Source organism: Sphaerodactylus townsendi, linkage group LG08, assembly GCF_021028975.2.
Source record: "Sphaerodactylus townsendi isolate TG3544 linkage group LG08, MPM_Stown_v2.3, whole genome shotgun sequence".
NCBI classification, from domain to species: Eukaryota; Metazoa; Chordata; class Lepidosauria; order Squamata; family Sphaerodactylidae; genus Sphaerodactylus; species Sphaerodactylus townsendi.
The window spans coordinates 36484068-36498496 of record NC_059432.1 but is presented as its reverse complement, the minus strand read 5'-3'; the positions used below and the strand labels follow the sequence as shown (position 1 = coordinate 36498496).

The 14429-nt window shown below is 49.8% G+C and overlaps 1 protein-coding gene across 1 annotated transcript; it reads left to right on the top strand.

Annotated features, from left to right (window-relative positions):
• Positions 1 to 282: 282 nt before the first annotated feature.
• On the top strand, positions 283 to 13726 carry HHEX (hematopoietically expressed homeobox). Its single transcript, XM_048506252.1, has 4 exons — positions 283 to 661; positions 7664 to 7842; positions 9476 to 9526; positions 12094 to 13726. The coding sequence occupies exons 1-4, from the start codon at positions 301 to 303 to the stop codon at positions 12322 to 12324; spliced, it is 822 nt and encodes a 273-aa protein (XP_048362209.1). The 5' UTR covers positions 283 to 300; the 3' UTR covers positions 12325 to 13726.
• The last annotated feature ends 703 nt before the right edge of the window (positions 13727 to 14429 follow it).

Sequence of the window (14429 nt, the reverse complement as noted above, 5' to 3'; positions counted from 1 at the left end):
CGCTCTCTTCCCTCCCCCTCCCCCCCCCCGCATGTGGACTCGCCCGGCGGTGGCTCCACCAGAGGCTGTGGATTGACACCACGGGGCTGCGGGGTGTGTGTGTGTGTGTGTGTGTGTGTGTGTGTGTGCTGGGACGGGGGCGTGGCCTCGTCCCTTGCCTTGGAGCTCATTGGCTAGCCACGGGGCAGGGAGGTAGCGGCCCCGCCCCCTGCGCTTGAAACCTGCCGCAGGGCGGGGGGAAGCCCGGGAGGGACCCTCAGACGGAGCGCCCTGCGCGGACCAGCAGCAGCTGCAGCTGCCATGCAGTTCCAGGCCCCCGTGCCTATGACCGGGCCGCCCCTGTACGCGCCCACCCCACTGCTGCAACCGGTGCACCCCACGCCCTTCTACATCGACAACATCCTGGGCGGCGGCAGCAGCAGCAGAGGGACCCCCGGGCCGCCGCCGCCCACCCTGCCCTCGCCCAACTCCTCGTTCACTAGCCTGGTGGCCTCCTACCGGACCCCCATCTACGAGCCCACCCCGCTGCACCCGGCCTTCTCGCACCCGCTGGCCTCCTACGCCCCCGGCCCCTATGGCGCGCCCGCCGGCGGCCCCCTCTACCCGTTCCCCCGGGCCCTCGGCGACTACTCGCACGCCCTCCTGCGACCCGAGCACCTGGGTAAGCACCGCCCTGTGGGGGGGAGGCCAGGAAGGGGACCCCGCGGTGGGAAGATAGGGGCTGGGCAGGGACCCTCCGAAAGATGCAAAAAGGGTGGGGGGGGGCAGGCTTCTTTCTGGGGGGGGGGGCGGAGAGCGAAGTTTTCCCGAGCAAACCCGCCCTGCCCAGATTCTCCTTCCGCGCTCCAAGGTCGGCTTTAGCGCCTAGCCGTTGTCGGGGCTCTCCATGGGCAAAGGTTTGCCCCCCCCCCGCCCCCGCTCAGTCTCTGGGGCAGCTGGAAAGGACGGCGCCTCTAGAAGGCTCCCAGCCGGGGGCTGTCTCTCAGCCTTGGGGTGGAGTGGGGCTAGAAGTCAGGGGGCTGCGGCCAAGGGACGGTTCTGCCGCGGTCTAACCGTGGCCCCTAGCCCGACTGGTGCGGTCGCTGGGAGGCCCCGGGCGCAGCCCTGCCGCCGGCCTTGGGTTGGAGATCACAAACGTCTGCAGTGGCTGCGGCTGCGATCCCGAGGAGTAAACCCTGCTGAATAAACCGGGAGGAGACTGGTTGCGCCCCGCCGAAGCGCTCGTCACCCCCGCCGCTCCCGTTTGTTTGCAAGCCAGCCTAGGCTGGATTGACTCCCGACCCGTCTGCCGCGGGGCCGCGATCCGAGCAGAGGAAGGCTAGGCGCCTTTACTCGGAAGTCAGCCGCGCCGGGTTTGAGGGCCTTTACTCACACCGACGTGCGCGGGGCAGGCGAGTCCGGTCCTTGTTTTAAGGAAATGTGCTTTTGGGAGGTCGGGAAGGGGTGGGGGAGCGAAACCCCTCGGATCGGCCTAGATCTGTTGCAAAGCAAGGGCGTGGGCGGCCCACACCGAGACCTCGGGGTGGTTTGCGGGTGTCACTCTTGGCAGGAGTCCCGCTTGAAACCAAACCGGAGTCACTCCGGAGCCAAAAATAGATCGAGATCTGGGGAAGGCGTCTCAAAATTACTGGGTTTTTCTGGTGCCCCCCCCTTCCCCGAGCTGTCTGGGTTTCTCCCCCCCCCCCCCCCCAGATTGCTTTTGCCTTCGTGCCGTCCGGCCAGGCTTTGGCTGACCCTTTCCGTCCATACAGGATATCTTGAGCTCTCGATAGGAGTAAATCTGGTTTCAGAAGCGGCTAAGTGTTTTCCTGGCCGCCCGGGGCCGGCTCTTCCCCGGGAGTCGTGCACACTGCTGATTATTTTATCGACATCCTCAATACAGACAAATTCAGGAAACACTCGGCTTCTGATAGCCCGGATCCGTTTTTCTGATATTGTTCATTTCCTCTGTGTGGGACGGGGCCTTATGACAGCTAAAATAACCCGGGGCTTCCTTAAAAAAGAAAGGAAAGCCAAGCCAAGCCAACCAGCCGGGTTGTTTTTTTTTAAACCGGAATTACTGAAGCCTGATGCAACCAGAAAAACAAAAACCTGGAATAGCACTATTTTCAAAGACAGCGGACAGACAGACAATCGCACTCCCTCCACCCCAGAGGGAGAAGGGAGGGTCGGGCCAGCGGCTGAGTGGTCAGCCGCGAGGCTTCGATCCAGCGCAGGTTTACTTGGAAGCAAACTTGGAGGTACTTGGTTTAGGAGCGCACTGAGCGGGTGGAGCTTTAGGGCTCCTTCCGCACATGCAGAATAATGCACTCTCAATCCATTTTCACAATGGTTTGCAAGTGGAGTTTGCTATTCCGCACAGCTGTAAAGTGCATTGGAAGTGGATTGAAAGTGTATTATTCTGCATGTGTGGAAGGGGGTCTATGAGTCCCATCGCCTCCCGGCCACGCCAAGGAAACAGATTTGGGGACTTCGGAGGGGGGTGGTGACAACTCGTGTGGTTTCATTGCTTTAACTTGCTGGCCATCAGTCCTGCTGAAATGACTGCCTTGGCGTGGAAGTTTCGGCTCGTTCTGTGGGAAGGACGGCGGCCTGCCTAGCAGGGGTGTCTGTTAGGGAGAGCGCGATGACGATTCCGTTTTAAGAAGCAGTTTTCGGTCAAGGTACCAGGGGCCGGGGGCGAGTACAGGCGGCTTGTGCCCGCTGCCAGGAATCCGGGTCAGAGGTGCTGGTCAGAGGTGCCCCCCCTTGGGAGGGGGAGCTGCTCCCCTGATCACATTTGACACTTCCTTGGAAAGCTGGCTGTCAGTTTTTTTTAAAAAAATGTTAGACTTCTTGTTCCCCCTTATAACAGATTGGGGGAATTGGGGAAATTGACCCCGAGATCCAGTGACTTACATTTTAAACCAGCTTCGTGGTCGCAGTCACTCATTCACACGTGCGCACTTAAATCGTTTAGGTTAAACGTTCCCATTAAAGAGATAGCAAAGAGGCGGATTTGGCCCCAGGGGCTTTAAGGTGCCTTCCTCGTGCACGTTTCCTGCACTCGCTTGTCTTTGGGCCGCAGCCCTGAACACGCGTGGAATCCCCCAGCGGCGATGAAAAAAAACTTCCAAGCGCCCGTGTTCAAAGATCAGAGGCGGCAGCAAGTTATTTATTCTAGGGTGGAAACTGCAGCGCGACTCTGAGCAGACAGGGCAGAGAGACGAGCTGTGGGATTTGCGCACTGGCTATAGACCATTGACGCGGGATTTTAAGCTGCCCTGAACCACAAAGGGTCGGTAAGGCATAAGGACGTTCATTGATCTCAAAATATTTGGAGCCACACTTAAATCGGTTGGTATCTACTCAATAAACTAGTTCTGCCTAAGTAACTGGATCTTTGCAGAGTCGTGTTAAGGATTACACAGAAGGTTTATAGGCAAGAGGACTCGCTGCCGCAACAAACATCTAGAGAAGGATTATAGAAAAGTAGTAACACCAAGGAACGCTATTTATTTACTTCATTTTCTCCACAATGGGGACCCAAAGCTTTTTACATCGTTCTCCTTTTTCACCTTCACAATACTCTGTGCGATGGGTTAGATCCAGGCTGTGTGATTGGCCCAAGGTCACCCAGCAAGGTCACCCAGCAAGCTTCCTAGAGACAGAGGGGAGGTTCGAACCTGCGACTGAGAGACCCTAATCTGACCTAACAATTGTGCTGCTCAGCTCAGGCAATATGCAGGGAGCGCCTGCTACTAATATATAATGACAGTTGCCAGGTAAACTTTAGGTGGAAATAAATCCCACCGATTTGTGTAGGTCTGGCTTTCTCTTAAGAGAATTGCACCCAAATAAAACGGCGTTATTCCAACGCTTGCCCATTCCGGTGGCTGAAGAAAGCGCTTAGGATAAGCGGGATGCAATTCCAGTTCACTGTTGCTTCCCTTCTTTGCTCCCAGTGATCCCAATATATTTATGAGAAAAGTTCTGTGGAGTAACTTCGGAGTAACTGCTTGGCTACGGGCATGGGTGACAAAAAGTTCCAGTGATCTGACTGGGGAAAAACTCACCGTTTTTGCAGATACAAAGACAGTAAACTGAGTTTTAAATCGCGCCTAAATTAAGTGTTGTGTTTTCCCAGAGAAGTTGAACCCCCCCCCCAAAAAAAAACAAAAAGACTATTTCAGGTCTTCTGCATCGGTGCCCCCACCCCCCAAGGACTCCAAATAAAAGTGTTTATCTCGGGGTTGCAGACTCCCAACGGGTTTAAGGGACAGAGAGATTGCGGTGGTTGTGGTCTGGGTGAATACGATTTATTTTTTAGGGTGTTGTGGGTTTTTCCAGGTTGTATGGCCGTGTTCCAGTAGCATTCTATCCTGGATCTGTGGCTGGCATTTAAACCCACTACAATTCCTGCCGTGCAAGCCTTTGACAATTTATTTTTTACTTATCTAAAAGAGCTTTACACCGCCTGTCCTGACATTTCTAGGCACTCATATCCCAACCCTTCTATTAACTCACTGATCACTAACTACTCTTTGGAGGTGGAAAATAAGTCTAGATTTGTTCCTCTGGAAATCTTTCTTTGGCGGGTCCCTAAAAGTGCCAGAAAAGGCCCCGGGCTGGATGGAGGAGTGGAAAAGGAGGATGGCAGTGGCAACCTCTTCAGGAGGCAGGAGACCAGCAAAGAGGTGGTTGGTCGCGGGAGATGACAGTGGCTTCAGATGAGAGAGACTCCTCCGGTCCCCTTTCTCGAGGGTGGCAGCGCAGGATGGGAGGCTTCGGGCTCTTTCTCTACTTGTGAGAGAGGCCAACAGGAAACACATTGACGGAAGTGTTGCCAGAGCGCGTTGCGGGGTAGCTTTAACTGTCCTCTGCTCGGCTGATGTACAAATCCGAGAGGAGGTCGAGGCTGAGTGAGGCTGGAAAGGTCGGGGAATTCTGCGCGCGCTCTTTACGCGTCTCAGTCCTTGGCAGTGCCCAGTGTTGCTGGAGGCCTGGGCGCCAAAGCTCCACGTGGCCTTCACAAGATCACGGGGCGACCCTAATCCGAGGAAAGTCTCCCTAGGGCGGTCCCTCGCGATCTTGAGCCTGTATAGTTCTCTCAGCTGAACGGGCTTGAGCGGAGGGGTGCCCGGCTATTCCTCGCAGGAAAGATGCGATTGAAACCAAACCTAAAACGGTAGTAGGGTGCAAGATTGCAGAAGGGTTGATTCCCACCACCCGCCGTAGGTTTGCGATCCCAACCCCTTTAAGCAAGGGAGACCAATTTCAATCGTTAAGAGGAGCCCATTTTCTCTGCATGCGCGCGGGTGACAGTTCATCACCCCTGGGTTTGGCTGTCTGCTGTGAGCCGCCTTGGACCTACAGTGCAGAGAAAGGCGATTCGCGAATATTTAAAGCAATAATTCACTGTATTGATTATTTTACATCGTGATGGCTTTAAAGGATGGCTAACCGTGAGCGCTGGTTGGGTTATGAAAGGGTATAACATTATGGTTTTGATATTATGCAGTTATATTTAAACCGTATCCGCCCAATGAATCCACTTAACCACTGCCGGACGTCTCAAAATGGGGACGAGGGTGAATCTTTTTCGTGCGGGAAAGGGACGGCGGCTGTTTCAGAAGGAATTGAGGGAGGGGGGTATATTGCGATGGTCTGGATGGGAGGTAAGCCGCGGGGCTCTTTAGTTAGTGTTTAGGGCTGGGGCGCAGAGCAGTCGACTGGGGTCGGCCCAGGAGGCGAGGAGAAAAACGACCGTGTTCAAGGCAAGGCAGACTTAAAAGTACAATCCTAGGCAGAGTTGCTAGGGATATCCAACTCTGGTGCCCCAGATGTTCATGAACTATGATTCCCATCAACCCCTGCCAGTATGGCCACTGGCCATGCTGGCAGGGGCTGATGGGAATCGTAGTCCATGAACATGTGAGGCACCAGAGTTGGACACCCCTGCTCTAGCCTAATTCTATTGAAAACACTGAAGATTAGACCAGAGGCATTCTGCTGTAAATGTGGGGAAAAGTAGTAGTTTAGCAGCGGATTCTAATTTGGAGAACTGGGTTCGATTCCCCCCTCCTCCACATGAAGCCTGCTGGGTAACCTTGGGCCAATCACAGTCCTCTCAGACCTCTGTCAGCCCACAGGGAGGCAGGCAACAGCAAACTACCTCCCAATACCTTCGGGTCGCCCTGAGTTGACTGTGACTGCAGCACACACACATACACAATATGGGGGGGTGGGGGAGGAGGACTTGTCCTTTGGGAGGAGGCTGGCCCCAATGGGGGTGCTGCCAAGGCCTATCGGCTCCTTAAATCAGGCTACGCTGTGCATAAAGGTATCCTGAGCATTGATGTGCTCTGCAGCAGTGTTCACAAAAGGCATTTGTAGCATCTCTGACCCCCAAACCCTCCGCTTTACCAAAACACATATTGTAGTGGGTTCTTGGGCTCCTTCCGCATGTGCAGAATAATGCACTATCAATCCACTTTGCAGCTGGATTTTACTGTGCAGGATAGCAAAATCTACTTGCAAACAATTGTGAAAGTAGACTGAAAGTGCATTATTCTGTATGTGGGAAGGGGCCTTAGTTTTACGCTCCTATGCTGACATCTAATCCATTAGAGGGGTGTAAATTATTAACAACAAATCTAATTCGGCTGCCAACTTGGCTCTCTTTTTTGAGAGAGACCCCCATCCAAAATCCAGTCCTTTCAGGACAGTAAGAGAAATTCAAGGGAGCGGTCCCCTCCCTCCAAGAGCTTACCTATGAATAAAGTCGGGATGTCCAAACTAGGTGAGATCTAAGCAGACTTTTGGCGTGGGGCCTCCTTCAGTTTTCAGAGTAAGCAAATGCATGAGGATTGCTTTTTATCTTAGGATAAGGAACGTGCTCCAGTCCCTCAATCATCCTCGTTGCCCTTCTCTGCACTTTTCCCCCCTATCTCTTCAATATCCTTTTTGAGATGTGGCGACCAGAACTGAACACAGTACTCCAAGTGCAGTCGCACCATGGCTTTATATAAGGGCATGACAATCCTTGCAGTTTTATTATCAACTCCTTTCCGAATTATCCCCAGTTTAGAGTTTGCCTTTTTCACAGCTGCCATGCACTGAGTTGACATTCCCATGGAACTATCAACTAAGACGCCCAAATCCCTTTCCTGGTCTGTGACTGATAGCACTGACCCCTGTAGTGTGTATGTGGCGTTTTGGTGTTCCTAGACCTTCAGGATTTGAGCAAGGCCCCCCCCCCCCTCTTTCGAACCGAATAACACGTATTCATGGGAGTAAAGTTGGCATGCTTTCAAAACTGCGCATTCACGACATGCCTAAAGTATGTGACATCTGCTTACTTCTCCCATGTTGCTTGCTCCAACTGGATTCTAAAGTCCTCCCTAGGGAAAACGAGTTGCAACGCCTTATAAATATGCCGTGCGGAATCATATGTGAAGCGACCCAGTTGTGGTATGTCTACCAGACCCTATTTAAGCAGTAGCATTGACCCGCTCTATTCTAGAGACGAAGCGAACAAAACTACTCCGGTGAGGTGCGGACTGGCGCGATCGCGAGTTTGCCGGGGGTGCAATACTCCCGCGCCGAGAGCTGGTCCTGGTTCCCGTGCGGGCAGACCCACCCACCACCCTACCAACCGGTGCCCGCCCTGTCTCTCCCGCAGGGAAGCCGCTGCTGTGGAGCCCCTTCATGCAGAGGCCGCTGCACAAGCGCAAAGGAGGCCAGGTGCGCTTCTCCAACGACCAGACGCTGGAGCTGGAGAAGAAGTTCGAGACCCAGAAGTACCTGTCTCCGCCCGAGAGGAAGCGCCTGGCCAAGATGCTGCAGCTCAGCGAGAGGCAGGTGAGGCCCTAGTTTCCCCCAGCCCCTGGCCCAACCCCGCCCCCCAGGCAAGCATCCCCCCCTCCCCATTCTTGGCCAAGCCCGGGGAAGCTGTGCGCTTTGGATTTGGATCCGCCTGGGGAGGGAATGGGCAGCCCTGGATGAACCATTAAGCAACAGAACCAGGTGCTTTCGGGCACAGGTATCAAACTCGCGGCCCTCCAGATGTTATGGACCACAGTTCCCATCATCCCCTGCCAGCATGATGCTGGCAGGGGATGATGGGAACTGTAGTCCATAACATCTGGAGGGCCGCGAGTTTGACACCTATGCTTTAGGGTCTCAAGTCAAGAGGGTCCAGAGAGGGTTTCCCCCCTCCTTATCTCTGCTAAGTATTGAAGTGGATTTGTTACACCGGATTAATTTTGAGGATATGATCAAAGATTTTGCAGTTAAAAATGCAGCAGAAAACTTTTTGTAGTTTTTTTTGCATCTTTGATTTGTGTAAGTTAAAATGCTGCGTATCTTCAAGGCAAGAAAGTAATGGAAGAATAGACATTTTGTTTCATACATATAACAATATTTATTCATTAGAATATGTATTTATATTCTAATGAATAAACCTTATTTGTATGAAAAATAATGATACAAGAGGATATTTATAATGATATTTATTCATTAATACAAATAATACAAAGCATATTTATTATAATAAATAATAAATAAATATTTATTCTAATGAATTTATTCTAATGAATAAATATCGTTATTTGTACGACACAAAACGTCTGTTCTTCCTTTGCTTTCGTGCCTTGAAGAGAAGTAGCATTTAAGCGTACACGAATCAAAGATGCAAAACAATGTTTACTGTTGCTTACTTCTAACTTTATGTACGCTACAAAACGTTTTCGGCTGGATTTTAAAATTTAAAGTTTAATCATATCCTCAAAAACAATGTGGCCAAAAATTCTGCTGTTATAGATATATAACAGTTCACTATTATTTTTATTTTGAATTACATGTACGTGGGGTAGAGTGTATATGGGGGAACCATAATCATTCCAGGTCTTAATCCAGCCCTGGGAATGGGGTATAAACGAATGAATGAGCGAGTCCCTGATGGGGTTTATTCCTGGGGCAGGCAGGGTGGCTGCTCGTCCACTTCTGGCTTCGCTATGATTTTTATTGGATCTCGGGGCTTCGGGGTTGCTGCCACCCGCGCCATCCCACCAGCTTTATCGGTTCCTTCCGACGGAGCTGCCGGTAGTCCTTTCAGCGGCCACCGTCTTGACCCGGTTAAATCGGTTTTGGGGGTGGATTCGATGTCTGAGCGATCCTGTCTGGCGCCGTCTGACCTCTGCAGGCTCAGAGGCTGAATTCCAGGTTGCTCCTTTCCATCAGGGGTCACTTTTCGGAGAAAAGACTCCGATCTGGCTTCCTCGCAAGCAAGCAGACCGCGCGGGCCAGCCGGCTGGGCGCCCGGAAGAGGCGTCTTGGCAGCGCGATCCTAAAGAGAGCCGCTCCGCTCTAAACCCATGCATTTCAACGGGCTTGGACTGGAGGAAGTCAGCACAGAATCGGGCCCAGGATGGCAGGCCGCGGCTCCTTCCCTTAACGCGCCTGTTTCTCTCGTCCTCCCACCCCCCCCTTCCAGGTCAAGACTTGGTTTCAGAACCGGCGGGCCAAATGGAGGCGCCTCAAGCAGGTAGGACAGCATCCCGCTTCCACGGTTGCTCTAGCAAGGCCCGCCCGCCCCCATCCCCGGGGGGGGGGCGGGGCTGGTTGGACCCCCTGGGCTGCTGCGGGGCGGGTGGAGGCGGGTTAAGGTGGTGGCCTGGCTTGGGAAGGCGCCCACCTCCGCAACAGCCCAATTCCCTCGCAGAAGGTTGGAAACCAGAGCTGGCTGTGGGAGAGACACCCCCCCCCCTCCACGTCCCGAAACTACCTGGTCCAGCCATTCCACTTCCAGCCAGGGCTTTGGGTAGGCGGCAGAAAGCAACCCCCCTCCCCTGTAAACTTGCTTGGGATTGAGACCAAAAGTACCTGTTGAACCAGTGGGTGCCAGGCCTTTGATTTCAGTGGCTCAGTGGAGCCAGGGTGTGCTTTATCAGCTATAGCTCTGGAATTTTATTTACGGAGGATCATTTACACTCTTCCAGGATACCTTGGGTTTTAATAAAATACTTTCTTTCATGTCATAATAATAGTAGCCATCCACCTGTAGGATGCTCTGTAGGGCAAGAGAAGAGGACTCTCTGTCCCAACAAACATATACATTAAGACACTATTTAAGGAGGAGAGGGGAGAGGGTTGCTAACAAGACTGGGGTAAACTGTCCCTTTCATAGAAACTTAACCTGAAGAAATGGCAGAGAAACAAATTTCATCACACCAAACCTTTATTAAAGGGACAGGGCATCAGAAACAGGATGGTTCCATCACATGGTTCTGAGCATGGGATGAAGGATCAAAAACAGCCTCTTCGGTGGTTAAAAGTTGTAAGCAGCCCTATTGGTTTGCTAGAATTCATGCCAGGAGTATTAGTATCCTTTTGATTAGAACCTACCCAAATTCCCAAGTTGGTGATTAAGTAAAAGGAAATAGGAGAAGGATAGAGAATCAGGTAAAAGCCCCAAATCTGCATATTGAAGCAGTCTCAAAGGGGAAGCATTCAGCAAACTTAAGGTTGGGCCATTTGAAAAGCAGAGTAGATCTCTGGTAACACCACGGTCTGTCCTACTTAAGAGTTGTAAAGAACTGCAGGATCTTCTGATCTATTTACTTGGGGATATACAATATTGAACTCACACAGATTTTACTTCTGTGTAAACAAGCATAGCATTGAGCTGTAAAATATCACTAAACTGGGCTGGTGTTTTTTTTTATTTTTTATTTTTAGAGAATCTTAGACCAGGTCAGATATTTCAGAACATGTGACCTTTTGGAAGCTTCTGTAGCATAGATGGGGAATATCTCTCTCGGTCCCTTTCATTAGTCTGACTACTGCACAACACCAACCTGCTTCTTAAGTCGAAGTGAAATGCCTTTAAACTTCTATACTGCACTTAGTTTTCACTGACCCAGTTTAACATAAGACAAGGGTATGATTCTGCCTTTTTGACAGATCCTTTTCCTGTAATTTCTGTGAAAGGTCATTTGTAAGGCAAAGGAAAGAACAGTAAAAGATTCCTTGAACATAGAGGGGTGAGACAAATTAGTGACTAGTTCAGTGATGGCAAACCTTTTGGGCTTGGAGTGTCAAAATTTTAAAAAATGTCTACTTTGACTCTGCTGGTGTGTTTCACGCCCCCTCCCCCCCAAACAAATGAGAAACAATTCTTTAAATGTTCATTTCTTTTTAAAAAATACATTCCAATTACATAAAGAAATGTACAATAATTACAACTCAGACTCAAACAAGGACAATAGCTGTTGTTGGGTGCTGGCGAACGCTAGCGTGTTATCCAGAACACTGTGGCATGTCACTTTTGACACATGTGTCATAGGTTTGTCATTACTGGACTAGTTCATTGTGACTGGTGAATTTAATTAGGAGAAGGAGAATTCCACAATGGTAAGACCTCCAGAGTCTTTAATTTTACTTTAAAGTAGTTATGTTGAGTGTCCCAAATTGGACTATGCTGCTAGGTAGAGGAAGATGGGCAACCACTTAAGTTAGGGCTGATCCTTGCATGTTCGATATCCAAGCACTCCTGTTCATATGTAAAGAAAACCAGGTGGGAGGGCAAAACCTGAACATCCACATGGGTGAAGGAGGTTAAATCCTGTCCTCTCCAGCGCTTCACCTTGTTGCAAGCATTTTCTTCCCAGCTAGACTTCAATGTCAAGCAGTGTAGTGTAGTGGGGAGAGGGTTGTACTAGAACTCAGGACCCCTGGGATTCAGCTTTTTGGCTCAACTCCTCAGTCACCGTTCCACATAGAATCATAGAGTTGGAAGATACCAAGGGCCATCAAGTCCAACCCCCTGCAATGCAGGAACACACCATCGAAGCACTCCCAACGTATGTTCATCCAGCCTCTGTTTAAAAATCTTCAAAGAAGATGACATGTTGGGTGTCACTACAACGAAGGTGGGCATTTCAAGTGTGGCACCCCCAGTTTTGCTCAGAGAAGCAGGACTGTTACCACAGAGGATAAGAGGAGATATCCACCCCACCTTTTCTTATTCTCCTATTCTGTGGCTTCATCTCTTCAAGTTCAAATTTGTTCTGTATTTCTTTGCTTAAATACTAACTGGAGCTTTTGTTTCAGGAGAACCCTCAAGCCAGCAAAAAAGAGCTAGAGTGTGGGGATAGCCATCAAGACCTTATACAGGACAGCCGTCTGAACTCTGAGCCGGATAAGGAGGAGTCATCCAACCTGCCACGGTACACCCCCTCACCAGCTTCCCAGGAAGAGCTCGAATCCAACATCTCAGAGGATTCTGACCAAGAGGTGGACATTGAAGGTGACAAGAGTTATTTCAATGGTCCCCACCAGTAGGGACCTTTTTTTTTTCAAATAGACCTTCTCTCCGCTTGCACTTTAAGAGGAGTTGGCTTGACCAAAAATGATTTTACTTCAAAAGGTAGAAAAAAACCCTCCTTTCATCTGAGAGAGAAAACTAACACATTTCAGAACTCTGACAGGGTTTTTTTTGTTCAGACAATCTGTTGATACATGGGGGCAGAGCCTTTTTTAAAAAAAAAAACAAGGGAGCTTGGTTTTTAAATTGTGACATTTGTATGCTGATGATTTTTACATTCACTTGGGAGTATGCTATTACCCCCTCCTCTAGGAATTGCAATCTTTGGGTCTGACGATCCTGACCCTGATGAGAAAAATGTATTTGATTTCATAGGAAGAATTTCACATCTGGTAGGCAGCCTTTTGCAACCCTTTCCCAGGTGTAAATGTATGCAGAGAACTGAAACAGAGAAGTTTTAAATGCTGGTCATAACAGTGGTATTAATTAAAAGAGGGTGGGTGAAGAGATGTGATCAAGAGCCAGTGTGATGGACTGGCTGGCATGGACTGGGTTTGAACCCCCACTCTGCCATGGAAACTTGCTCCATGGGTGACCTTGGGCCAGTCATTCTCTTTCAGCTTAAGCTTCCTCACAGGGTTGTTGTGAGGATAAAGTGGAGCAGGGAAAGTTATTTATGCTGTCCTGAACTCCGTAGAAGGAGGGCAGGATAACCAGGAATAGATTTGCCCTATCAAGTGCCTTATGCCTTCAAGAGGTGATTCTGAGTATTCAGTCTTGCTTCAGAACACAAGAGGACATCAAAATCTGTCTAGTCCAATATTCTTTGCAAGAATTTCAGCAAACAACATCAACCACTGTCTACCTTCTGTTCCATACCACTGCCTCATTGCTTAAAAAGAACCTCAGGAGATCCCTGCTGGGTCAGATTATTGGCCATCTGGAACAGAATCCTTTTTCCCAAGGACATCCGCCAGATGCCCTACAAACAGGGCCATGGACACCGCAGCTACCTCCAACTGCTCTTCTTCAGCCATGGACATTCAAACACATATTGTCTCTCAGCATGGAGATTCCATTCAGCCTGGATGGGTGTGTCATTCATGAAGTTGTCCAGTCTCTCTTTTTTAAAAAACCAAGGTAGTGGCCTTTAGCTGTGGTAGAGAGTTCCACAAGTTAATTGTGTGGGAAGGAGCATTTAATTTGTCTGTCTGGACTAAGAGGTATTTCACTTCAGAACATACAAAGTTGTCTTAAAGTGAATCAGACCATTGCTTGTTCTATAGTCTGTCTCGGAAAAAGATGTTAATACGGTTGTATATTCCTCTGCCACAGAACTCAACATGCCGGACCTTCTTTTTTGTAGAATGCTCTGCCTGGGTCCTAGTGCTTACCTAGCCCTGCTCCCCCCATCTGTTTGAAAGTAAAAATACAATGAACTATGAATGCTCATATTTCAAAATACCATGTTCAATAATGCACCAAATAATGGTTTTGACAAAGGCAGCAGGTAAAAATGAATGATAATTTTCATATTCACTTGAAACTATATTCTAATGCGGAAGCATACAGTTTTCTCAACCTCTGCACCTCAACTGATCACACTAACTTTTTTTTTCTGAGGCAGAGTATAGCTCAGAATTGTCTCCTCTGACTGGCAGCAGCTCTCCGGGGTCTTTCCCAACACCACCTACCTGAGATCTTCTAAACAGAGAGAGCTGAACCTGGGACTTTTTCTTGCAAAGCACATGTTGTACTACTGAGACACCGCTCTTCCCTCCAACCATGCAATACTTAGCCCATACTATAGCTGGTTTCTGTTTTTATTCCTTTAAAGATATATTACAGTCAAAGGCCTGCTCCTAGGGAGATGTTCATGATGTCAAAAATAGCCCACCGGCAAGCCATTCCAGAGGGTGTAAGCAAAAATAGATTGGCACCTGAAAGACTTGCAGTTTTGCTCCAGCCTAGTAGGTGTTTGTGCACTACAGCCCACTTCCTCAGATGCAGTGCGCTGACTCCTTATATAGCAGGTACTGGGGAGAGGAAGAACAGCAGCCAGGGTCAACGGGCCATGAAACTCAGGAAGCACAAGAGGAAACGTTACTACAAGAAGTTCAAA

What these genes read in the sequence shown, in the direction of transcription:
- HHEX (XM_048506252.1), top strand. Translation starts at nt 301, where the DNA reads ATGCAGTTCCAGGCCCCCGTGCCTATGACCGGGCCGCCCCTGTACGCG. An exon ending in CCTGCGACCCGAGCACCTGG is followed by an intron (nt 662 to 7,663) that starts GTAAGCACCGCC and finishes TCTCTCCCGCAG; the next exon opens with GGAAGCCGCTGCTGTGGAGC. An exon ending in TGCAGCTCAGCGAGAGGCAG is followed by an intron (nt 7,843 to 9,475) that starts GTGAGGCCCTAG and finishes CCCCCCTTCCAG; the next exon opens with GTCAAGACTTGGTTTCAGAA.